General features: G+C 48.2%; 8 protein-coding genes across 8 annotated transcripts; 4 read left to right on the top strand and 4 right to left on the bottom strand.

Annotated features, from left to right (window-relative positions):
- Window positions 1-1,741: 1,741 nt before the first annotated feature.
- On the top strand, window positions 1,742-4,372 carry BKA55DRAFT_495515 (uncharacterized protein; the record flags this gene model as incomplete). The annotated part of the gene is made up of 1 exon (XM_046186289.1): window positions 1,742-4,372. One exon carries the CDS (start codon window positions 1,742-1,744, stop codon window positions 4,370-4,372), a length of 2,631 nt encoding a protein of 876 aa, XP_046057238.1.
- Window positions 4,373-4,505: 133 nt separating this feature from the next.
- BKA55DRAFT_551819 (Rab5-interacting protein-domain-containing protein) lies at window positions 4,506-5,186 on the bottom strand. The gene is made up of 2 exons (XM_046191386.1): window positions 4,936-5,186; window positions 4,506-4,851 (listed from the first exon to the last, which is right to left on the bottom strand). Exons 1-2 carry the CDS (start codon window positions 4,999-5,001, stop codon window positions 4,561-4,563), a joined length of 357 nt encoding a protein of 118 aa, XP_046057239.1. The 5' UTR covers window positions 5,002-5,186; the 3' UTR covers window positions 4,506-4,560.
- Window positions 5,187-5,428: 242 nt separating this feature from the next.
- BKA55DRAFT_496008 (Uroporphyrinogen decarboxylase) lies at window positions 5,429-6,772 on the top strand (the record flags this gene model as incomplete). The annotated part of the gene is made up of 5 exons (XM_046186336.1): window positions 5,429-5,483; window positions 5,557-5,598; window positions 5,658-6,193; window positions 6,252-6,642; window positions 6,696-6,772. The coding sequence occupies 5 exons, from the start codon at window positions 5,429-5,431 to the stop codon at window positions 6,770-6,772; spliced, it is 1,101 nt and encodes a 366-aa protein (XP_046057240.1).
- A 195-nt stretch (window positions 6,773-6,967) lies between these two features.
- On the bottom strand, window positions 6,968-7,823 carry BKA55DRAFT_49842 (uncharacterized protein). The gene is made up of 2 exons (XM_046186545.1): window positions 7,513-7,823; window positions 6,968-7,436 (listed from the first exon to the last, which is right to left on the bottom strand). The coding sequence occupies exons 1-2, from the start codon at window positions 7,701-7,703 to the stop codon at window positions 7,223-7,225; spliced, it is 405 nt and encodes a 134-aa protein (XP_046057241.1). The 5' UTR covers window positions 7,704-7,823; the 3' UTR covers window positions 6,968-7,222.
- Window positions 7,824-9,752: 1,929 nt separating this feature from the next.
- On the bottom strand, window positions 9,753-11,505 carry BKA55DRAFT_498893 (velvet factor-domain-containing protein; the record flags this gene model as incomplete). Its single annotated transcript, XM_046186594.1, has 6 exons — window positions 9,753-10,011; window positions 10,072-10,372; window positions 10,432-10,694; window positions 10,756-10,835; window positions 10,893-10,947; window positions 11,009-11,505. The coding sequence occupies 6 exons, from the start codon at window positions 11,503-11,505 to the stop codon at window positions 9,753-9,755; spliced, it is 1,455 nt and encodes a 484-aa protein (XP_046057242.1).
- Window positions 11,506-13,265: 1,760 nt separating this feature from the next.
- Window positions 13,266-15,078, top strand: BKA55DRAFT_49743 (uncharacterized protein). The gene is made up of 4 exons (XM_046186468.1): window positions 13,266-13,514; window positions 13,609-13,643; window positions 13,696-14,250; window positions 14,315-15,078. Exons 1-4 carry the CDS (start codon window positions 13,498-13,500, stop codon window positions 14,683-14,685), a joined length of 978 nt encoding a protein of 325 aa, XP_046057243.1. The 5' UTR covers window positions 13,266-13,497; the 3' UTR covers window positions 14,686-15,078.
- Window positions 15,079-15,471: 393 nt separating this feature from the next.
- BKA55DRAFT_683534 (uncharacterized protein) lies at window positions 15,472-16,059 on the top strand (the record flags this gene model as incomplete). Its single annotated transcript, XM_046198522.1, has 2 exons — window positions 15,472-15,534; window positions 15,667-16,059. 2 exons carry the CDS (start codon window positions 15,472-15,474, stop codon window positions 16,057-16,059), a joined length of 456 nt encoding a protein of 151 aa, XP_046057244.1.
- A 1,984-nt stretch (window positions 16,060-18,043) lies between these two features.
- BKA55DRAFT_496613 (Ion transport protein-domain-containing protein) lies at window positions 18,044-24,633 on the bottom strand (the record flags this gene model as incomplete). The annotated part of the gene is made up of 5 exons (XM_046186388.1): window positions 18,044-18,593; window positions 18,647-18,736; window positions 18,794-20,559; window positions 20,614-22,992; window positions 23,047-24,633. The coding sequence occupies 5 exons, from the start codon at window positions 24,631-24,633 to the stop codon at window positions 18,044-18,046; spliced, it is 6,372 nt and encodes a 2,123-aa protein (XP_046057245.1).
- Between the last annotated feature and the right edge of the window lie 59 nt (window positions 24,634-24,692).

Below are 24,692 nucleotides of genomic sequence, written 5' to 3' on the forward strand. Positions count from 1 at the left end.
TTTTTATATTACTTAACCTCTTAATATAGGCATTTTTATAGCTTTAAAGAGGTATTATTAAGCTAAGATAGCTAGGATATATATATATAAGGTAATATTCTTTTAGTAGAAATAAATCTTTATAAGTATATATAAAATAGCTTTTAATAAAGTATTTAATTAAGATAGTATCTAAAATATATTTAAAGTATTTAAAATTTATCTTATTAATATTAAGAAGGTAGTATTAAAGTTAAAGCCTAAGAAGTATTAATTTATAATTTTAAACCCCCTTATAATATTATTAATTTAGGCTTTATAAGGTAATAATATCTTTATAATACCTTTATCTAATTATAATATTAAAAAACTACTTTTAAAGGTAAATTAGGTACTAGAAAATTCATAAAGGGATATTAAATTAATCTTTAAAAAGGCAGGTAAATCCTTTAATTAAAAGATAGCTAAAAACTATATTAAAGATAAGGCAATTGCAATTATAAGGGCTTAAGAAGCTACTTAAAGGCTATCTAGCTACTTATAGGTTAATTTTAACCCTAATTAGGCTTTTCTTAATATATTATAATTAATCTTAGCCTATAATTAGGCTAAAAGAAATACTAAGAAGTTAAATAATAAACTAGCTATAAAAATATATCTAAAAAAGTAAAAAAAAATATAAATTATTAAGCAGGTATTTTTTAAATAGTATCTAAAAAAGAATTAAATTTAAAGCTATATTTATTAAGAAATAAATTAAATTTATAATTTAATGCAATTGAAATAAAGCTATCGCGAAGTGGCGGTGTGGGGGGGTGGGCGGGGTGGTGGTGAGATGCGTTAGGTCTTATTCGGCCGAGGAAACAACCATCCTCATCGATTTTAACTCATTCTAATCTGTTCTCTTTCCTTTCTTCTATTGAAGACCAACTGGGGTAGTGCCCCACAACCGACTACCTTAGTGAACGGCTCCATTGATCCGCTGGCCGTACGTGCTCAAGACCCCACAGAGGCAACAAGAAAGGCACTAAGACATCTACAGATACCTATTACAATTCTATTATGGGCCTATTCAATAAATTACTATCTGAAATCAAGTATCAAAAGCTTACTACAAGATGTTATAAAACTTAGGAGTAAGAATTTGGACTTAGGATGGAATAGTAGAAGATCGTCATTTCGACTAAAATCTGTATTCCGGCCGTTCAGTGATATGAACTGACGGAAAGGACCATTAAAGCGATCACGGCATCCCAGGTTCCCATAGGACTCTTTTGATTGGTCATTTGGCCGATGCGTCACCTCTGACTCGCAGACTGGTAGGCTTTATTCAACCTGCCTTACATTCTATCTTCAATTTTCTAAAGCTAGAGAGCGCGGATGCCTGCGCCTTCCAGTCAATTATCTCATCCAATAAGCCGTACTCGACCGAATTTATATAAACTTACCAAAGCCTCCCTTTTTCTCTCAACATCATGCCTTTAATTTCCTGAGCTGGCAACTGACCGCCCTAACACAGCCTTCCAGAGACGTGATCACTGCACTTGCATCAACTCACAATACTTCTTCAAGTAATCAACAAGATGATAGTCCGGATACACTCCGCTTTCCCTTTTCTTCGTACTCGATATTACGCCCTCTTATCGCTCTTATATCGACACATGCTGTCATCAATATCTTGAGAATTCTTGCTCAGTATCACTCGATTATCGGATTTCACTTTAAACCTTATCTAAAACCCTACGCCCACTACAACGCAATCATGGCATCTGTATTCACCTATGACCCTGATCCCCCAAGGGTCTCTTCGCCTTGGACTACGCTCAGCGAGTCAGGAAAGGACGAGGGTGCTTTAGGCCCAGAGCTTCGCCGATCAGCACAAGAACCTCAGCCAGGGTTGTTATCCGAGTATGGGGTCACCAAGCTACAGGCCGAGCCACAAGAAGGCCCTACTGAATACAAGCTGCACCTACTCCTCCGACCTAGGAGGGTATTTAAGAGCATGAGCACTGCCGGAACGTCGCGCCACGCTCGATTAAACATGCCCTCAACCTCTTCTCTCACGCCTTCTAGCCAGGCTCGTGAACAAACCCGCCAACAAAGGCTCCAGCACTTGACTACTCAGCTCCTGTGGAGATTGCAGCAATCCTCTCCATACCACGCATCTAGTTCTAAGGAGCTAGCAATCCCAAGATTACCTGATGACAGCGTTGATCTTTCTGCTCCTGTGAAGCTGAGTAAACTTGTCCCCGGACTGGAGGAATCTAGAGGAGCTTTGTATGAGATTGGCGTCGCTGATGATGGCACTCTTGTTGGCCTCACCAAAGATGAGATGGAAGAGAGTCTCACAACTTTAAGAGTAATGGCCGCAAGCTTAGGTTGTTCAGTCGACGTCCACCGGAGAGTCATTGTTGGCGACTGCGAGTGGGTCGAGTCGACCGAGTTGGTCGACAGTTTTGTTACCTCACCGCATCAAATTACCAGAAACGGCAAACTCTGGGTTGCCGAAGCACTTGTCAAACCCAACTTTGGTTTCATAGATGAGGAGAATGGAACTAACGGTTCTCGCAACAATGAGCAGGCCATTGCGGAGAGCGCTGCCGTACCCAGCCGTGGTAGTTCAACAACACCGCAGTTAAGAGTCACTTTCACTGGTCCTACCACATCGGGTAAATCAAGTCTCTTAGGGACTCTATCAACTGGAACACTGGACAACGGCCGTGGCAATAGTCGACTTAGCTTGCTCAAGCACCGACACGAAATGGTTACAGGGGTTACCAGTTCAATAGCCCAGGAACTCATCGGATACAAAGACCAGTCAATTCTCAACTACAGTCACGGGAACATCGAGTCTTGGGTCGATATACACGACTGTTCCGAGGGTGGTCGCTTAGTCTTTGTTTCTGACTCGGCTGGTCATCCAAGATATCGCCGGACAGTTCTTCGTGGGCTGATGAACTGGGCACCTCATTGGATCATTTTGTGTTTGGCTGTAGATGATGGTGATACAGCCATCAAAGGACACGGGGTAACATCATCAACGCAGGATGTTTTGGGAGTCACAGCAGTTGGAGTTGATCTCGTCAAAGCCCATCTTACATTATCACTCAAATTGGATATCCCTTTGGCAGTTGTCATCACCAAAATGGATCTCGCTTCTAAGACGAGCGCGCATAGAACCACGAACAAGATCTTGTCAGCTGTCAAAGAAGCTGGACGTATGCCCAAAATCCTTCGGCCTGACCAGAAGGTATGGAAGGATTTAGACCGAGTACCTGACGATGACTCGGCTAAAGTTAAAGACTTACTAAAGGGGATCTCAGAGTGTGGAAACTTTACTGAGGTTGTTCCAATAGCATTCACAAGTGCAGTGAAAGGAAGTGGAATTGGCCTCCTGCATGCACTTTTGGAAAATCTGCCATTGCCGCCAACACCGACCGCTCGTGACTATGTTGGAATGGCGTTGAATCCAGAGCAGCCGAAATGCCTCTTCCATATCGACGACACATTCTCTCTGCCAACATCGTACAGCAACCTGACAGGTGCTTCGGGAAAACAAGCCGACCCGGGTATTGTCGTGTCAGGCTATCTCAGGTTCGGACGACTTTCTGTTGGGGACAAGATTGTTATTGGGCCTTTCCCACCAAATGATGACGAAGCTCGTGAGTCAACTCCGGAAGATAGGCAATCTCCTGGTAGTTACGGACTCTCGATTTCGCACCCTTCCTCGGCAGAATTGGCTCGCATCGCCATGAAAAATGCCGTCTCCGCGTCAGCGACTCCAGGAGAGTGGCATGACGCTCAGGTTGTGAGCATACGTAACCTGAGACTCCCTGTTTTGACTCTTGAAGCTGGACAAGCCGGATCGATTGGCCTCGTCATCCAATCACTCTCGCACCGTTCTCAGAACGGTAATTCGGATTCCAATGTCCCCGTTGAGCCCCCCCGTATTCGCCGTGGCATGATCTTGGCGATACCGTCAAAACATATGGCAGACACAGGGTTAAAATTACAGGCTGCAAGCGGCTTTACGGCGGTTTTTGATGACGCGGATGTCCAGACTCTTGTAATCGGCTCTTTCGTGAATATCTACATCGCCAGTATTCGGACGGTGGCGCGCATACGTCAGATATCGCGTCAAGATACAGGATGGGAAGTAGGGACAGGAGAAGCAGACGAGATTGAAGAGATCTTTGACCTCAACGATGACCTCGAAACGAATAATGAGAAGGAGACCAATGCGATGAGCGGCGGAGTGGAGATGGGCTTGGAGCTTCTCCATCACCGCGAATGGATTGAGATGGGGTCACGAGTCATACTATTAGAAGGCGGAAGTCAGGATAAATCTGGACTAGAAGGGTTTGTTGGAAAGGTTGTTGAAATTGTAGATTGAACCCTTGAGATTGGTTGCAGGTTGTAGGTGTATATTAGCGACACCTTTAGTTTTACTGTTTGGTATGATCCTTTTGAAATACTAGTTGCTTTGTTGAAGTCACAATGTCTCCCTGAATATCTGTATCATAACTCCAAAAAAAAAAAAAAAAAAACGCCATTCGTATGCTGATATGTGATGCTTTATATCTAGGCCCGAACCAAGCCATAAAATAATGTCCAAGTCAAGACAAAACCCGAGATGCCATTGAATATGCCACCAACCCAGAATTCGAACAAGCCACGGTAATAACGAGAGGGATCAAGAAGGGCATGGCCCTTGGGGAGTGATTCCGGAGCAACCTTGAGGGCGTAAAAGAGGAGAGCAGTGATGAAAGAGAAGATGATGTAGACAAGGAAACCGTAGTAAGATTCGAGACCGAGGACACCGGCGCTGACACCAAAAAGCGACGCAGTAAGGCTGTGGAGGTTGGAGAGAGCCTATATAGGTGGTCAGCTCGCGAGAACCTTGAGCATGGGTAATGGGTCGCTAGTGATAGCAATATCAAGGGCGAGGGAGCGAACCTTTGTGTTATGGACCACAGACTCGGGAACGATGGAGTTGATCTGAAGCTCGCGTTCGGAAGGCATTGTCGCGGATGAAGATGGAGCACTCTATTCAGCTTAGTACAAGTGAGAGCGCTTTTGGGGAGACGATATGGAAGATCGAGGTCGTGAGTATAGCTTCCTTCGTATGGATCTCGAATGAAGCTATCTACGCGCTGGAGTACCTAGGTGTGTTGTAATGACAGCGTGTCGGTCCGTCCAAAGTTCCGAGGACCGATACTTTCTTTCTTTATTGGAAGTGGGCCTGGTCCAATTTGGAATCAACCTTGTACGGTAGCTCGGCCGCAACTGTAACGGAAGGACCCCTCCACTATGATTCCACATGGGCAGTCCTGGGCGGGGCATCTGTAGTTTAACTGGGAGATCCTTTAAAAGTCACAATCTGTAACTTGCAGTTATTCCTGAGCTGCTGTACCAATTCCAATTGACTATCATTTGAACAACATATACAATGTCGCAAGATTTCGCGCCTCTCAAGAACGACCTGTTGCTTCGCGCAGCATGGGGTGGGTTGTCCGCGCCTCAGTTGTGAGAATCTTGAGGGAGAACTGTGCTGAGACTTGCTGTGTTGCAACTTAGGCCAGACCGTTGAACGTCCGCCTATGTGGGTGATGCGACAAGGTGAGAAGATACCCAACATAAGGTTAAGAGCACGCAAGACTGACCTGGTCAATTGATAGCTGGTCGCTACCTCCCCGAGTATCACGAAGCCAAGGGTAACCGAGACTTCTTCGAATGCTGCCGCGACCCCGAAGTCGCAACCGAAATCACCCTCCAGCCTGTCCGCCGATTTGCAGGTCTCATCGATGCCGCTATTATCTTCTCCGACATTCTTGTCATCCCTCAGGCAATGGGTATGACTGTTGAGATGGTTGAGAAGAAGGGCCCTCACTTCCCGAACCCGCTCCAGAACCCCGACGACGGACAGTACAGCCAGGTGCTCGCTAAAAACGTCGATGTTGCTACTGAACTTGGCTATGTGTACGACGCTATCACACTAACACGCCAGAAGCTTGAAGGACAGGTGCCCCTGATTGGATTCTGCGGCGCTCCCTGGACACTGTTCTGCTACATGGTTGAGGGTGGTGGCACCAAGCTGTTTGCGCAGGTCAAGACATGGATCTACAAGTATCCTGAGGAGTCGAAGAAGCTTTTGGCCAAGATTGCCGATATCTGCGTGGATCATCTGGCACTTCAAGTCAAGGCTGGTGCCCAGGTATAGAATGCTCTCCTTGAGAACTGCACCATATATGACTAACTTACAAACTTTATAGCTAGTGATGGTATTTGACTCCTGGGCAGGAGAGCTCGGTCCTTCTTCCTACCGTCAATTCTCCGAGCCCTACCTGAAGCAAATCGCCGAGAAGCTTCCCGCCAAGCTCCAGAGCCTCGGTTTGGATAAGGTTCCCATGACTGTGTTTCCCAAGGGTGCTTGGTACGCACTCGACTCTGCCTGCAACCTGGGTTATAACGTGGTTGGCATGGACTGGCTGCATGATCCCAAGGAGGCCGTCAAGATTCGAGGCGACCGCAACATTGTGTTCCAGGGCAATGCTGACCCAGGCGTACTGTATGGCACTAAGGAGGCTATCACAAAGGCCGTGGAGGAGATGGTCGAAGGCTTCTGGGTCGGAAACAAGGGCTGGATTGCCAACCTTGGCCACGGTAAGTTCTCTGTGACATGATACTGAGCTGGACGAGGGGCTGACCAAAGGCAGGAATTACACCTGGCGTAAACCCCGATCATCTCAAGCACTACTTCGAGGAGATTCACCGCTTGACCAAGAAGAACTAACGGCCAAATATCAGTGCGTGCTGTGTTGAAGGCGTATTTTGAGATACCATATGTCTATGCTGGGTTGAATAACAAAGTAAATAAGGGAGCGCATCAGAAAAAGCACTGTGAAGGAGAATACCGGTAGACACAAAAATGTAACATAGTAAAATAGCATGGCCAAGATGCTGAGAAAAATAATTCTTCGTTTGTAAATCATTTACTTCATGGGGTGGTGGTATCTTTACTTTTGCTTTTCCTCCTTTTCACGTATCCCTTGTCCTATGTCCATCCTCCGTTGACCCGTTCTTCATAATTTGTCTAGCCAGAACCCTCCCTCCTTCGGATTCAATATCAAAGGCGCCAAAACACCGAGCTGTAATGTAAAATGACCAGACCCAATAGCAGTAGAACACGAAACTCTCATCTCTAAAAGCGAGTATGCCGAAACACTTGAAGGTCTCTCGAGTCCTAAGCCTTCTTGCCAAAGAGCCAGTTCTTGCCCTTCTGAGCCAACGACTCGCCAGCAACAGTGGGTGAGTTGGCAGACTTGGGCTCCTCCTCGTCGGTGATAGCTTCATCGTTGCTGGGCTTGCGGGTCAACTCTGTCTCCTTGTCCTTGAAGACGTTGCCTGCGCCACCACGGCCAGCGTGCTGGGCACCAGATGAGGGGCGTCGAGGGATACTTTTGTCTCAAGTCAGCAACGATTCTAGTGAGAACGACCACTGAGACTGAGATACAGGAGGAATGAAAAACTTACGCTTCAACGTCCTGACGCTTGCGAGTTTCGCGGGGGTCATCATTCTTGGCCATGTTGCCTGTACCACCACGGCCGGTGGTGACAACAGAGCCCTTGAGAACGGGAGTCTGGAGCTTGCTGGGGTCTGTCTTCTCAGTGTGAGTTGAGTCGGCCATGTTGCCAGCACCGCCTCGACCGTGAGAGGAGAGCATTGTGAAGGTTGTGTGAGTTTGGAGGAAAAAGTGTTGTTGTTTGGTTGAGGGGCAGTCGTGGTGTAGTTGTCGTGTTCTTGAGTGAGTAATAGCTAAACTAGTGGCTGTCCAGGAGTTGTTGAGTAGACTGAGGGGTTGTCAAGCCAAACGATCAGGATTATGTCCCTAAGGAATTGTAATGATAAAGAGCAAAGTCTAATTGAGTGAAGGAGATTTAGTTGGCGGCGGCGGTGACAGTTTTTAACTCAATGCCAAGTCCTCGTGATTGATGTTGTAACTTGCTACCAAATTTTCCCCTGCCCTGGAAGTGTTCCCATGATCAACTAAACAGGGGAAAGAGAAAAAAATTCGATAGGTTCCTAGGTACTGCGGCCTTTTTTTTCCCACACCCACCGAACCACTGCGCCCAGCCATAGAGTGTATGGCCTAGACTGGCCTTGTGCTCACTAGGCTGCCCCGAACCTGGGCTGCTGGGTTGTGAGCTGCAGGGCGAGATCTCTTCAGCTGGGCGTTGCAACTGTGCTTCTTCTGCACTATCTTGGAGTCTGTTCGTGAGTCAAATGATGGAATTCTCCCCTTCAGACTCTAGTTGAAAAAGCACTTTCCCCTCTCAACCCTTGTCCAGTTGAAGAATGAGGCTCAGTTAAAGCTCACCCAAGTCCAGGATAAGTAGACGCAAGTACCCGTGCGCCAGTTCCACTTGGTCATGGCACTAAGAAGCCATGTCCAGTCATAGAAATTGGTTGCGTAATGAATTTTGATGGCCTCGTGCTGCCCCAGATCTTGGCAGGGTACTTCCGATATACGAAGTCAATACAAGCTTTTTTGAGGCCATGAGGGGTTCAATGTTAAGATGCAGCTGGAGGTCACTTGATGCCAGTAACTTGAGGCCATTGGTCACTCATGTATTGAAAGCGAATTATGAGGCTACTGCACTCGCTCCCTCAGGGACAGAAAGGGGAAAGCTTGTATATCGAACCAATAATTGCAAAAGCGCATAGGTTAGTACTGACAGGTTAGTTATTGGTAGTAGGTCTTCATAGAGCATTAAAATTCTCCGCGAGTTATGCGCCAACCACGTCAGGTATGAGACTCATCGCTGTCATGACAATACAAGTCTTCATGAGATCCTTCTTTTCCAAGGTCTCCCTGTTCGGTCAATTAGAAAGTAGGTTGGCCGAATGGCCTCTCGCCGCCAAGAGAATCTACATAGAGATCCGTGGATCATCTTCGCTCTCGCCGGACTCCGAGTTCCCAGCGGCGCTCGCTCCCGCCTAAGGCGTAAACTCTCATATTCTTGCGTGCCGTACCAGCGCTTATTTGTAGCCGTTTCCGTACTGGCGTGCCCCGACACAGCGGATTGGGTTGGTTTGGTGGCTCACAGCTGTGGAAGCTGAGAAGAACCTGCTCGTAGGTTATTCAATCACAAGCCTCATGACCTCAAAGTCTGAAAAAGTGCAAGGGATGCCGCTACTTGTGGCTTGTAGCTTGTTGCTTGCTAGATTCCAGCAGGGCTGCTCCATGCTGATCACACCTAAGACCCTGAAAATGGCGGCTAAGCTTGTCTAAGTACGATGACGTTGACTCCTTGAACCCCTGGTTTGGTCATGATACAGTCATGTTTTGCTACCTCGGGCTAGAGAACCCTTTGCCCTGTCGATCCCATACTTGGCTTCAAATCTCTTTGTTGGCTCTTAGATGTGTTGAACTGCAACATCACCAACACACTGCACTTCAAGCTAGGACAAAAGTATGAGAAATCGACTCAATTCTAAACACCAACGCCGGCATCTATGCTCAGTAGTCAATGACATCGCACCTTGTCTGACAAGGGCAGTACCTCTATACATTTTGGCGACGCATCTTCGAACCCTGTACAACGGAAAGCCATGATTCGGCCTGTTATCCAATGCCGATTGCCCTTTGTATGCGCCAGCTATTCCTTCTCTTGCGTGTTTCAAGCATCTGAACAGCCAAGTTCTCAAAGCTCATCTCTGATCGTAAAGTACTTATGAATATTTCCTCGACGAGATAGTCCACACAGATTCTTCAATTCTGATCGTACATCTCCTCGTCGCCTTCGCCCTTGATGTTGGTGTCCTTACGAATCGGGATCTTGATGCCTTGGTTTGCAAATTTCTTGCTCAATGGTGTACTTTCACACACGCCGGGGAACTTCTTGGCCGAGTACACGTGGAAACTCTCGCTGTAGCACGACGACAAAATTGGCGCCCGGCCTTGGTTCACGTTGGCCCCCTGCCCGCCAGGCCCCCCGGGGCGCCCAACGTTAACGAAGGAGAACCTTAATCTGCAACTTCAGCGTCAGCAATCACAAGCCACGGCACAGACAGAATTCAGTTGCTCTTACCGAAAGGTTCCTTCTGTACGAACGCTGAGGTCTTGGAGGACAAACCAGATACCTGATTGCCCTTCAGTGTCCTCGAGACGGAATGCGCTTGCGGCTAGACTGCCAATCAAGTTCCTCGTAAACATCCCTTGGGGCTGACCTCCCACCACTGCCATCCTAGTAAGCGCATTTTGATCTTGTCCGTATCCATTGCGGAAAGGGGCGCCGGGCGGAGGAGCGGTAGGTTCGGCACTGTAACCGCTATGTCGCGGGTAGTATTGTTGGGGTGGACCGTAGGAACTGCTCGGCGGGTACGACGGTGCTACTCTTGTGTCAGACACGGATTTGTTTGCGTTTGTTGTTCCTCTTGTTTCGACCAACCTTGCCCGTAGCTTTGCTGCACCGGTGGGGGGTAATCCTGCCCATAGTTCATGCCTTGGGATTGCCCATATCCAGACTCACGGCTCGGAGGCAGAGATTGTTGCTGATACGAAGGAGTGCCTGGCTCCAGGGACGAATAAGTATAGGTACTTGAAGATGCCATAGCGCCGGTCCCAGTCGAAGACCGCACCAAATTCACTTCTTTGGTACCATCATGGTTCCACAGATCGACCGACAACACAAACATGGCGTGATCTAAACTACTGCACATTGTGTGTTAGCACAAACCGACGTGCTCTCTTGTCCGCGACAGGGCCAACGTACTTGTAGTCAACCTCTTTGCCCGTCTCGGTGTTTATTATGACAAGACGAACACACGGCGGCGGCGTGATTGGACGACGATCCTAAATTGGGAACGGTGAGACAGATGATTAGAGCTCAATGGCAAGGAAAAAACAGACCTTGTCGCCAAATCCACACATGCGCGCACGCACGGGTTGTTGCTTCACATCGAGACTATGAAATCGTTTCAGCGGGGTTGCGAGGAAAGTTTGAAGGACCCTTCTTGGCCACATACCTGTACTTCCAGCCTGACCCTTCTTCAATCTTGGAATAAGATGGGGGAACGTATTCGGAATCTTTCTGATGGTCGGTGGGGGATGGTCCCGAGGAAGGCGGGGGAGGAGGAGGTTCATCATGCTGCGAAGGAGGAGGGGGGTGTTGCTGGTGGGCATGGGGCCGTGGGTATTGACTCGGATGAGGCTGTTGATATGGAGCTGGGGCATATGGTGGGAGTTGAGACTGGTGGTGGGGTGGTTGGCTACGATGTTGATGCGAAGATAGCGAGTGGGAAGGGGGCGGCGGCGGCGGATGTTGGTGGTGAGGATGTGGAGCTGACGACGGAGGAGGTAGAGGAGGATGAGACGAGTGGTGGTGTTGATTCGGAGGCGGTAGAGGCGGAGGAGGATGCTGATGTTGTTGGTAGGCGTGAATTGGTGGTGGTGGTGCGGCGGAGGAATACGCAGGGCCAGGGATTCGCTGCGACATGTCGGGCAGGTGATAGGAAGAATTCATTGCGAATTGCAATCGATGATAAGGTTGTCGAGGATTGGTGCCGAGTGTAAGTTTGCGTTCAAGTATAATATAATATGAATATGAATAAAAAGGTTAGGGAGGTAGGTATCCGTAGAGGATGGATGATCTGTGGAGGACGAAGCGAAGAGGAGAAGCTGTGCGGACAAGGCGAGCTATAAGAGCATATGCTCCGACAATTGTTGCGTTGCGTTGAAATCCCCTTGGAGTTCGTCCCAAGCCAAAGAGCGAAGAGAAGCGAAACAAGACAAGACAAGACAAGATGTCAGTCTTGAGGAGAGAAGAAAGCGCCAAGAGGCGAAGCCACCAAAAGGAGAGGCCGACGATACAAAGCAGAATGTAAGTGAAGCAAAGTAAAGTCAGTTAGGTCAAGTTAGGCGCTGGAGGCACTATGTCGTTGATGTCGCGCGGGCGGCGGCAGGTGGGGAACCCAGAAGCCCGGCTGAAGGTAAAGTGTAAATTGATGGAAAGTTTGAGGTGGAGCTGGAGGTTTAGCTCCCCAAGTGGCGCGGGCCGGGAGCGCTAAAAAGGTTTCGATTTCCTTGCTCGGTTCTGTTATCCCAGGAATTATTGCCGTAATGGTCTCAAGCTCGTGAACTCTGATCTCCACGATGATTTCAGTTTTATCCCGACGCAGTGGTTAAGGTATGGTATAGCATATATAGGCGTCCCCGAGAATTAGACAGAAATGCCATAGAGGGCTTGGACCGAACCAACCGGTAGCTGAGGCAGCTTAGCGAGCGAGAGAAGCCGACCTAAACTGGTGACACTTCAGCTCTGGGCTGGGCTGAGTGAGCTGTTCTGAACAAAGACTTTGTTGCGGTTGAGACCTTGACTGAGACCTTGACTGAGACCCGACAAGGACTGGGTCATCGGGGTTTATCAAGTAGGCGTCAGAAAAAGGACGAAAAAAAGAAAGAAGACAGCAAAAAGAACCTAGGTAGCACACCTCCAAGAGAGTGTAGCACAAGGCGTACGGACGGGCAAACATCCGTAAAGGTAAGGAAAAGAAAGGTGCATATGAACGAACGCAAGCCACATGATATGATACCACACTCACAGACAACAAGTAACACATGCTGAGCGCACACCATCTTCTATTCCAGTTGCTAGAGAACGGTGTTTCGGTCAATACCACAGCCAGCCACACTGCTCGCTGAATGGCATTACTGCATCCCCATATGATAGCTGGGTAGTGTTGACGTTGTTTAGGTTTGTTTTCATAATCAAGAAACGACGTTGTTCGCTTCCATGCCCTCGAACCCGCAATGTCTTAATCAAAGACTTTGTTCAGCGTCTTTACCATTGTGTCTCAGCCTGAGAACGGCTCGACTGCCTATTGTTCGTCGGGCTGTTGTCAATCCGGTGTAACTTCGGATGGAATCTCAACCGCATGATACATGATGCAAGTCCAGCACAAGGTGTTTTGTTGGTTGGGCAATTGTAACGACAAGACGTTACGGAACCCAATTGGGAGTGACTGCAGAAAGATATTGCAGTTATTGCCATAGAAAATTCTGACCGATAAAGTCAGTTGAAGAGTACACGTTATTTCAGCATATTCTCAAACACAGGCCTCAACAACTTAAGTCATTTAATATATCAACTTCAGAAAACATCCATGAATGACTCTATCTTCAGCACCGTGTTATCTGTGTGTCTTCCAATTGGTGGGTCTTCGACATCTTCGCCCCCGATGGTCGGTCTGTGTCAGTGGTGCTTTGGTTATGTGGTACCTGATCAGAGCCCCAATCACGTTGCCCCAGCGTATGAAATGATGCATGCTGGTGCCACAGCAAATACACAGAGCCCCCGCCATCGTCTTGAAGCCCCGCAGTCGGAGTCATTAGCAGTCACCACAACAGACAATAATAAATTCCCCGACTGCCTTACCTTGCAGTGTGATTTACCTAATTCAAACTACCTATAGTCCAAGGGAAGAAGCATTGCATTGTAGCACTTCTGTAGCCAGCCATGGATCTCGTCAACAGGTTGGTCCGCCCCGTTGTAGAGCTTCGCAACCTCAAAATCTTCCCTGGACATCCCACCTTCACTATGCGGTCACTGATGCAAAATCCTCTCCAGTCTCGAAGGCCGTCTTCTTTTTGCCGTACCAAAGAGTGAGTCGTATCATATTCTTCCAATCGTCGTTCTTATGCTCATTCACCATAGAGGGTCGTCTCAATGCTGCCACACTTAACCTCCTCGAGGGCGCCGACGTCCAATTCCGTCGTGAGAACCGTCTCGATATTGCTCTCGTCAAGAATCTCCCTATCGCACTGATCTTCCTCCCCGCCGCCGACATTCCAACCTTCGTTGGTGAGGGCCGTTGCGACCTCGGTATTACCGGATGGGACCAAGTCCAGGAGCACGATGCCTCAGTCCGTGCCTACAACCACCTGCGGCGTAGCTCTGTTGATATGTCTTCAACCGACGATAAGGTCGCTGGCTCTGACATGGTTATGGAATTGGGCTTTGGCAGCTGCAAGCTGCAAGTCCAGGTCCCCGAGAAGGGCCAGTATAAGACTCCCGAAGATCTCATTGGGAAGACAATTGGGACGAGCTTCGTCAACCTCGCTGCCGACTATTTCCTGAAGCTTGAGCAAGGCGAAAATACACAGGGAGAGCTTTCGCCTCGCAAGATGCGCACCAAGATTGTGGAGCTGAGCGGAAGTGTGGAGGCTGCATGTGCTCTCGGTGTTGCTGAGGGCATTGTCGATCTTGTTGGTATGTGGATATTGAAGCTTATTTCACCAACTGTGGCAGACCATGACTAACAATGAACGTCTAGAATCTGGAGAGACCATGCGAGCTGCTGGCCTCAAGGCCATTGACACTGTTGTCGACTCTACCGCCGTGCTCATCAAGTCAAAATCGCCTTCCAACCCTGAACTCATCGACCTCATCACCTCGCGTATCCGAGGTGTTATTACCGCTAAGAGCTACGTTCTGTGCCAATACAATGTCGAGCGAAGCCGCCTGGCTGAGGCGACCAAGGTTACTCCTGGGAAGCGCTCAGCGACAGTTACCACTCTTGACGAGGAGGGCTGGGTTGCTGTCAGCTCTATGGTCGAGAAGAAGAAGATTGCTCTGGTTATGGACGATTTGACCCGAATTGGCGCTCAGGACATCCTTGTGCTCGACATTCACAATGCGCGATAAAGGAGCATATCTGATGGGTTAAGCAAGAAGGCGTTGATATGCATAGGCACCGGTAGGCATGGGATTCGTGGGCAAACGGCGCTCTGGAAAATCAATGGCTGGCTGGGTATCAGGCTAAAAGAGGGGGATTGTAATGTATGGCTGCATGTAAGCGCCGTATCACCTCTGTTATAATGAGATATCCCGATTGAAACTTCAATGACCATTCCCCTCTCCATGAGTGAAGATCGGAAAATTGTGCCTGGCCGGATCCAGTCTGTGCCTGGACTTGGAGCTTGGACAGGAATGATCGACGCTGCATGTGTCGTATCACGATGAGGCTGAATGATTTGAGATGGTGGCTTGGCAGAACGATTGAGGAAGATTCTGCTAGAGGCTGGACAACATGGCTGAGATAATATTTGTGAAGCCGACGAAAAGCTCATTTGTCGGGTTTTAGACTTACGAAAAGTCTTCCTCTCAATACAGTGCAAAGCTTCTCTAGAACAATTCCAGGAATACTAACAAGGATGATGTTGGTGATCGGGAGCTTCGGGAATCCTGGCATCCATTGGTTAGCAACCTCCACGCGATGACCTCACTAGGGTGGCTACGTAAGTGAGCCACAACCAATTCATAAGCTCTTTGTCTGATTCACTTATCGAGGTGGGCTCTTGAATAAAATACCAGCAGCGACCCAGAAACAAAGTGTTTGGAATCTCTGTTTGTCATGGACTTGAACTCACATCCGCGGTCAAAATCTTCTCGACACTCGTTATAATACACTCCCATATTCATTCTCCCATCATGGCCAAACTTGGTCCTCAACCCGAGAATACTGGTAATAACCAGCCCTCAACTCTCTACTCTGTAGGTCTCTCCCTGTTCAGGCATTGTCTGTGGTTGTTGCCAAGAGAAAACAGAACCGTCTTGTCTTCTCTTTGCTTCAAATTCATGTGGTTTTCGCTGCTGGTCACAATAACACTGACACAGGTCTCTTAGTTCATCATGACGCCTGTCAACATAACCGTCTTCCTCTTCTCACTCCTCCTGGTTGACTTCCGTTATACTGCTGGCCGCAACAACTTCTACGGTACTGGTAACCGACAAGCCAAATGGGTGCCCCGATGGCTCCTCCAGCCATACCAACACATCGGCCATAGCGATCATGATGCCCACGGTCGTTGGCACTATCACAGCAAGCAGAAGAAGCTCATGAAGATGGAAGCAGAAGAAGCGTTTCAGATGCGGTCTACCATGCTTGTGTTCATGGCTGTGGCATTGGCTCTGGCTACGAGTGCTGTCTGGTTCTTCACGAGTCGTCTATATTACGGTGTCGCTTCTCTTGTCGAGCCTCATACCGCGAATCAAACGATCCCGCCTACGGGTCCGTAAACATGACAGGGTGGAGAGAAGACGGATGATGTTTGAAGCTCCGCCAGGAACTAGGGACCCTCTCTGTTTCGCGGGGTGGTATCAGCCGTTGACTCCAGACAAGGACCTTACAACCGTCACCGTACAATTTTCCGTCCAACCAACATGCATTTCTATCGATCTGAGTTCTTTTTCCCTCTCGAGCAAAGAGGCAATCTCCCTTGATGATTTCATCGACGATCATTGTTGTCTCACATTAAGAGCAACATTTGTACCATCGTCTTCAGGATCGATCTCCCGGGTCTCCAGGCATGACCTAATGATGCATTGGCCTTCAAGTGTCGATCAAAAGTGGCATTATTGTCGGTGTTAAACCCGACACACGTATTTCAGGGTTGTTTGTGGGTCGTGACAGGCGTTTCGAACCCCTGCTTGATATCGTATCCGAGGACATACATGACACTGTATGAACTGTAATGATTATGATACTGGATATTTTTAGGTCTCAGACAGCAATGAAGGACCAAAAGTTTGATTGTGTGTGAATTTGAATATGAAATTTGGCAAGATTGTTCATCTTGATGCCATACCGAATAGTCACCCGGTCAAAGAATTGAAGAATAACCATGCAAGTCACAAACGCCGTGTCTTGAATATTCCCTAGTTTGACCTGCCAGAGACCCAAAAGGCAAGCCTAACACCACATTATAAACCCCCAGAAATTGTAATCTTCAACGTGCAAACCATAAAACAAGACCTCATGCCAAAGTACGAGTATCAAGACATTAACCCATGCGCTCCTCCACACTGCCCCAGTAGACAATGGGCCTGGGCTCAAGTAGGCTCAGCTCACTGCCGAAGCTCCTGCGTTCAGCCTCTAGATGCAAAAGGGAAGGCTGGCGCGAGATGATGCTGTTGATGGCAACGACAGGGGACGAGCTCGTCGTGCTGACCGATGAGTAGGAAGCCTGGGTGGAGGTGGAGGCTGATGAACTGCGACGCAGAGAGTTGCGCAGACGAGAGGGTGAGAAGCGAGAAGTCATGGTTTCGAAGCGGGAGCTGTGAGCCATTGTGAGAGGGTTTCAAGATGAGTTGAGAGTAAATACGTTGTCGCGTAAAAGTGAAATCTGGTATTGGCGTATGAGGCGTTGGTGATAATGATCGTGATGGTCGTTAAGATGAAAAAGCTAACGAGCAACTTGTCCAGCAGTTGTCGTATGATAAACCAGATTCGTCAACGAGTGAACGAGTTTAAAGGATAGAAAAGAGAGGCACAGCCTATCGAATGTTTCTATCGGACTCTTGGTCTTGTCTTGTCAACAAGTAACGAACGAGTGATGGTTCTTTGGGGAACACAAAGATAGACAAAGCAAGCGAGAGTAAAAAAAAGCCAGAGGCAGCACCTTTGCCTTTAACTGTCAGCTCACTTTCGACATCGAATACAAGACCCAGAAAAAAAGTGGCAGTGAAGAAAAGAGAACCACTGTCCTTGCATCAGGATATGTCAGGGGCTCGGAATGTGGGCGCACGGATTGTTTCAACGTCGCAACTAGCGGCTGAAACAGTCGCATAGTCCATCAATTTACTTAGAGTTGGAACGTCAGCAGGATTGCGAAGCAAGGGTATTTTGTCGCAGGCATACGTTGATCAGACAAGCGTCAGGTCTCCAGTCTCACACCTTGCTCTTGCGTATCACCACACTGGGCCTACACAGATGCCGTCTAGGTACCTGAACGTCCTGTGCATGAAAATGTATGTCTATTTTGAATCTTGATCGTCCGAAACTAAATACCAGGGGTCACCTTGTCCCCCCCCCCCTTGTGCTCATGTATTGATTGATTGATTGCCCTGGAACGCCGTGCTCAGTTTTGAATTATGCCATGAGTTCGCTTTCCTGAATGTAACTTCCATTCATGCATGATCGCATTGTTTCACCACCAAAAAGGACTCCTCTCCCCCTCACAAGTTGCATGTTAACCGGAACTCTAACTCTTCCATCGCTTCCTCAGTGGAAACCATCATACCCTTGCGAGCCCCTGTTCTGTGTTTGTCGAACTGTGGCGTTCCGGCGAATACTCTCACCCCAAACCGAGTCGTCAAGCATTCCACGAACTTGCACAGGGCTGATAGGGTCCAAATGATTACTCTCACGACCTGAGGGCGCTGACGATCTTGCTTGCGTCGTCGGTTGTTGTTGTTGTTGTTGTTGTTGTTGCTCATGGGGATCATCCTCCTCGATCTCAAAACTAAAGGCCGAAGGTTGCGCAGGTGTTGTTGGTGATGGAGGCGCAGCCCTGGGGAAGCTGAGAGGATGGCTCCAAGATGTGTCGTGCAACGATAGATCCACAGATCCCAGCCAGTTGCGTGGCTCGCCTGCGTCAACACTCGAGGGACGCGAGGCTGGTGAGAGGGGAGATCTCGGCCCTGCTCCACCTGTTTCATCGTCGCTCAGATCGTTCTCAACAAGAATCTCCGGAATGTTCAGCTGTGGAACTGCCGTCATGCGGGCCGAGTGCTTGCGTAGCATGTGTTTCTTGAATTGTCTTGAATAGTATCTGTGTCGGTGGTGAGCAATAATCTTTCCTAGGGATGGCTATAGGTAGCTTACAATGTGTCGAAGAAGCCCAATACCACGCCACGTCGGACTTGGTCGTCTACTCGCTGGAGACGAGCTCGACGCCTTAGGAACTCCTCGAGTCTTTGCGGTTTTATGTTAGCCTTGGTGTACAGACATGCAGCGGGTCGGATAACTTACTTCAGGCTCTTGTTGTCACTGATAATGTTATAGTGGGCAAGAATCATCAAGACACTCGTGAAAGAGATGCCTCTGTCAGGGTCTGCGGACACCAAGACCTCCTCGTAAAAGATGTTGAAACGCCGACGCTGGTGGCGCACCTTTTCCGTGTCAATCCTCCTCAGCCGTGCATTGAGTTTGTTCAGGTCGATGCCACTGAATCCGCTGGTTGTTGCGATGGACGAGTGATGTGTGAGTTTCACATCGTCCCTTATATCTTCCAAAATAGAGTGAACACTGTCCTCTGGATCATAAATACGCATCTGGAAGACGCCTGAAAGCTCGCCGAGAAGACGGGGAAAGGCTGCCTTCGTGATATACCCAGTACCTGCTGGGTCCACACTTCGCCAAGCTTCTTTGAACCGTCGGATCTCATCGCGATCAACAACAGCCATGCCACTCGAGCGTTGAAAGACATAGCTGAAGCTCTCGTAGATGAGTGACACAAACAGGTTCACAAAGATATACATGCTTACGATGTTCCATGCGATGAACAGGATTCTGGCCCACGATTGGCTACCACAGTCACTGTCGAAGAATCTAGGCTCGTCAACGCAAAGTGGCGGCTCTATGCTGGCATAATCTTCCATGACAGCATTCCATCCTTCACCCAGACTCATCCTGAATAACAGAATCAGGGCTTTGGGTACGGTTCGGAAATTTATGTTTTCCGCAGTCTCTTCGCCAAATCGTGTCAAGCTAAAAGCTTGAGTCATAGCAATAGCGAAGACCAGGAAGAATACCAGCCAGGTGGCAAGCAAGTTACTGATAACTGTCAGACTAGCAGCAGCCGTCTTGAACAACTGATCCAGTGCATCGTTGCGAGGGATAAGGAGGAGTACAATGGCGACCAAGAACACCTTATGTAGCTGGACATAGGTTTCAATCTCAGTGTCCGAAATCAGTAGCGCGAGAGTCGAAACAAATGCACCGAAGACAATGAACAGAGAGTAAAGATCCCATGAGCTTCGTCGGAAACGCACCCAGCCCAAGCCAATGATACGAATTGCGATGTTGGCCATGTATGCCACGATGAAAGCAAAGAAAACGAAGTCGCGATATCGCGTCCACCACCATGGCTCACTGGCGAATTCCGAGACAAGCACGATCAAGTGCAGTACTAGAACAACGGTAATTGTCTGGTACCACTTACCCTTCTTCTCGATGGCTCTCTTGTGGCACCATTTCTTCCAGCTCTTCTCAGAGTCATCATAAGAACTCTTCGAAGGTGAAATTTGTCTGAGGATCTTTCGCAATTCGAGCCATGACCGTTGTTCCGCAGTCAAATAAGCGACACCTGTCTGTTCCGTATAATTCCGCATGAATACAGAGATAAAGAGCGTAAGGACGAAGACGGTGGCCAACAGATTGAATACAACAAGGAAGATGGCATTGCCCTCTGACGCTAGGTCTTGGGGCTGCTTCATGCGACCGGTAATGGCTTGAACAGTAAAAGAGACGTCTGTCCATCCCTCTTGACTAACGATTTGGAAGAGAATGAACAAAGATGCGCCAAAATCGTCGAAGTTGAAGAAGGGATTCGCTGCAACACGCGGAGCAAGCATTGGCCAGTCGTCGCTAAATGGGGTACTCTCAAACTCGCCATAGCAATTATCCATGGTATTAATTCCGTCGCCACCATCGTTACAAGACAAAAGTAAGCCATTGAATAGGTTGAGACCATAAATGGCAAACGGGATGAGCAGAGACATAGAGACAAACGCGGCCTAAGGGAGCAATTAGCGAAGAACACGGCTACAGGTAAGGAGATGGCAACTCACGCCTAGGATTTTCCACCAACCAACAATAATGAGATCATGAAAAGTGTTTCTAGCGCTGTTGCTAACATTCAGCAGCCGAAGTGCACGAAGTGCCTTAAATGCGCCGATTGCTCTGGAAATAGCGCCGTCATTGATGAGGAGCGTAACAACATTGATCCAGAGAGTGATCAAAACAACTGAGTCCATGAATCCCCATGAACTACGCAAGTATGCATTTGGGGTCCACAGGAGTCCGTCTGCAATGATCTTGATGGCAGCTTCAACAGTAAACACAATCGCAAAAGCCATGTCTGTCCAGATGTACCAATTCCTAATACTGAACTGATGTTGTTCTTGATACTCCTTCTGATAAAGAGGAGTGGTAACACATGCGAGGACGACCATGGCCACAATTGCGGCATAAATAAATATCGTGAAAGAATACCAAAGGATGGTATCGGGAACTACACCATCAATGCGCTCTATGCCACGAGAAGGACCAACGACCCGCTGACAAAGTCGGCGCAGGCTGTTGTTGGGTGAAAAGATGTACAGGGAGGTATTGTAGTTCGGATATTTTGCAAGATACTCTCGCTGAGCCCTCTTTCGAGTCATGGTGGCAGACATGGCCTGTTCAGCCATTTGTCGAGGATCTGAGGTATCGTTGGCGCCGTCGAACCGCAAGCTTGAATAAAAGGGGTTGGGCTCTTTGTTGCTAAACCACCCTTTCACCCTTCCCCACATGGCAGAGATACGGCCAGGCTTGATTTCACCACCTAACAGCGTAGTTGCGCTTCTAATAGGGGCATGATGCAACCGGTCCTCCTCAGGTTTAGGATTCATTTGATCATCCAGAAACTCGCGGACCACTGCGTCTTTGAGAAGCATCTCAACTGTTGCTGGTCCGTAGTCGAGAGGGTCTTTATTTTTGCGGTGTTTGGACAGGCCGAAGATTGTAGAGAGGGCCAGGTTGCTAGATGAAGCTCCAAGGTCTCGCCTTTGAAGAAACGCCTTCACTTGTTGGAGCCGTTTCTCGTCTTCGGACACATCAAAGTTCTCCTGAATGACAGCAATGAACATGTTAATGAGAATGAAGAAAGCCACAATGAACCAGCCGATGAGAAGAATGGCTCCTATCCATGAGGTATTCTTGTGTCTGGTGTAGGAAGTGACAGTATAAAGAATATCTGTCCAATTCTCACTTGTCAGAACTTGGTACATGCCCAAGAAGGAGTTGTAAATAGTATAGAACGAGATACGATTGAGCTCGCCATCTTCATACACGGGAATCTCGCCTCTGAATAACTGCGCAGCAAAAATTGCTACCAAAAATGTCATCAGAAACACAAAGAACATCAGGTTTCCGATACCAGCAGCATTACCCAAAACGAGAAGAATAAGCTCCCTTGTCACTGGTATTGCTAACACAATACGATAAACTCTCAGGATTTGGAACACCGTCAACCACCAATAGGCTCTTGTATAGCGAATAGGGGGGATTAATATGATGGAAGTGATGATTGCAAGGCCGAGGTCGAAGAGATTACGCCAACTTTTGTGGAAGTAATTCCAATCAGTCGCAATTCGAAAGATCATCTCGATATCAAGAAGAATGGTAACGATGATCTCTGCAGTATTGATGATGCGCTCTCTTCTTGCTGACATGGTTGCGCTGCGGCAGGCCTGGCATATCAACCCAAAAGTAATGAGCAGAATCCACACTGCACGGGTTTTATGGAACATGCGTTGCAAAGACGATGTTCGGCGAATTCTCTCGTCAGATCGAGCTTGCACCGGTGATTCCTGGCTGACAGTGAATGCACTGGCTTTGCTCTCTTCACGAATGACCTGGAAGGATGAGGTAATGACAGCAATCAACAAGTTCGTCAACCAGAGCATCATGATCATGATGCCTGCGCCAAAAAAGAGGGCGGCCTGGACATAATCCGAGCTCATGGTCATATACATAAGATCGGAAAAGGTATTTGCGCTCATGATGACAAACACAAGCTCCAGGGAGTTGAAAATATTGTCAAAATTGACCGTACCATTGTGCGGGTTCGATTGCTGAAGACAAATGGAACCTCGAGGACACAAAAACCCCTTTCCTTCGTTGGTTCCATTCATAAGGTCCGTCAAGGACTCTGAATTGTTGAACTTGAGCCACGGCATGGTTTCGCCCGTCTCGTTGTTCAAGTAGCCGCCACAAAAAGCTTCCTCGTTTGTGTAGGAAGCATCAAGATCCGTAGGATCAAGGGGGTCGAGCCACACGCACTGCCGACTCAAACTGGCTTTGAAACTCTGGACTCCTATAATGGCAAACAGAAGCCAGAAGAATGTGAGGAGAAATGCAACGCGAACAAGTAAAGGCGTTGCTTTCTTCAAACTCCTGAGAATAATCTAAGAATTTGTAAGCGTGATTGTTGATATAATCAAGCACCATGATAAACCTACCGCAGTACCGTTCGTTAGAGCAAGTAATCTCAAAATTCGTAAACAACTCAGCATTCGAAATGCATAAAGATCATGTTTAGTTTCGAGGCCAGAAATGCTCAAGCAGAAAGTGATCCAAAACGAGACAACGGCAACAAAATCGAAACGATTAAAGGAATGGCGTAGAAATGCTCGCCGAGCAAGCTGAAACCTTTGGTGCTCTTCCAGAGTTCTTGGCAATGCTTGCTGGCCTTGTATAAATGTTGTAAAAGATCTGGAGATTGCTGACGGTTCCGGTCGATATTGCGACTTCTTCTTTACGGATTTTATCCGCTCGGGCTGGAACACAGCACGATACTGGTCTGCTATTGCGGCTCGGATTCCTCGTTTACGGTCAATCGTACTGTACTCTGCTGCGTTTAACACGAAGCCGGACACGATAATACGCGAGATGATTTCCAGAGTGAAAATAATGAAAAGGGCAAGCATAGCCCAATCAATAGGATGTTGCCCCCATCTTTCTGGGCGTCCATTCTCAAATACATTCGGAGCAGCCTCAACTGCGAGAAGAATGGCCTGCAACACTATCAATAGGAGCAAGAATGGCTCCGTATATGGGTTGACCAAGAGGTTGCAGAGTCGTAATCTCAAAGGGTTGTCCGGCGAGAAGATTCCCAGGGACTTTCCTTTGAGAGGATTTGGTAAAGGAGGCCTCGGTAGATCTGGCTCAGCTTCGGTCACATTGAAACGTGGTTCTGTGGACTTTTCGCTTGACGACCGAACGAGCTGTGGTTGGTACGAAGTATCGGCAAACATCGAATTCATCGTATCCCGATTCCTTTCTTGATCGTGTCTACTAGGCGAACGGGAGCGATGCCTTGATGCGCGATGATCAATGACTTCTGTTTCTCCGCTAATGTTGACAACTCTCTGTGACATTGCCCGTACAATCGAACCAGCGCGGGACAAAGCACCCGACGTAGAGGGTGACCTTGACCTTCTATATTCATTGGGGTTAAGAGAAGCGCCAAAGTTACGATTTCGAGTTGATCCATAGCTTGCTCTCAAATCTTCACCGAGGCTTCTTGTATTGCGACCGCGCGACGGGCTGTTTTCCAGGCTTGAAATGGTTTGAAAGCTGTCTCGATTTCGGTCGTCCAGATTGCTGGCAGATAAAGAACCAGAGATAGGCTCGACTCCAGCTGTCAACGGAACTCGATCGGACTCGGCGTAATCGGTACTCGGCGCATCTTCGACATAGGGAGCAGGCGGGTCGTAGGTACGGACCGGTGTAGAAGGCATTGGAGGACTTGGCTGATGGTGATCCATACCCGGAGGGAGCGCAGCCTGTAGAGCCATTGGATCTATAGGTGACCCTGGGCTAACATCGTCGTCGAAACGATCGTAGGGTTGGTCCCAATATGTTGAGATACCTGGAAGATTGGCAGACATTTGAGGAACATCGGGCGGAGAAACAGAGCTCGGTTGCTGCCGTGAAAGACCAGCTTGCGTCTGTTGATTATCAAGATGCGATCCATCTAAATTCTGGAGCGGGATAGACAGGCGCCGCGCAGGGCGCCCGTCTTGATCCCAAGAGTGTGAAGACATAGACCAACGACAGGACTAATGGCCGCCAATGCGGTCCAATGTCATGGAAAATGGTGATT

This window comes from Fusarium redolens, assembly GCF_020744475.1.
Source record: "Fusarium redolens strain MPI-CAGE-AT-0023 chromosome Unknown BKA55scaffold_1, whole genome shotgun sequence".
Lineage (NCBI taxonomy): Eukaryota > Fungi > Ascomycota > Sordariomycetes > Hypocreales > Nectriaceae > Fusarium > Fusarium redolens.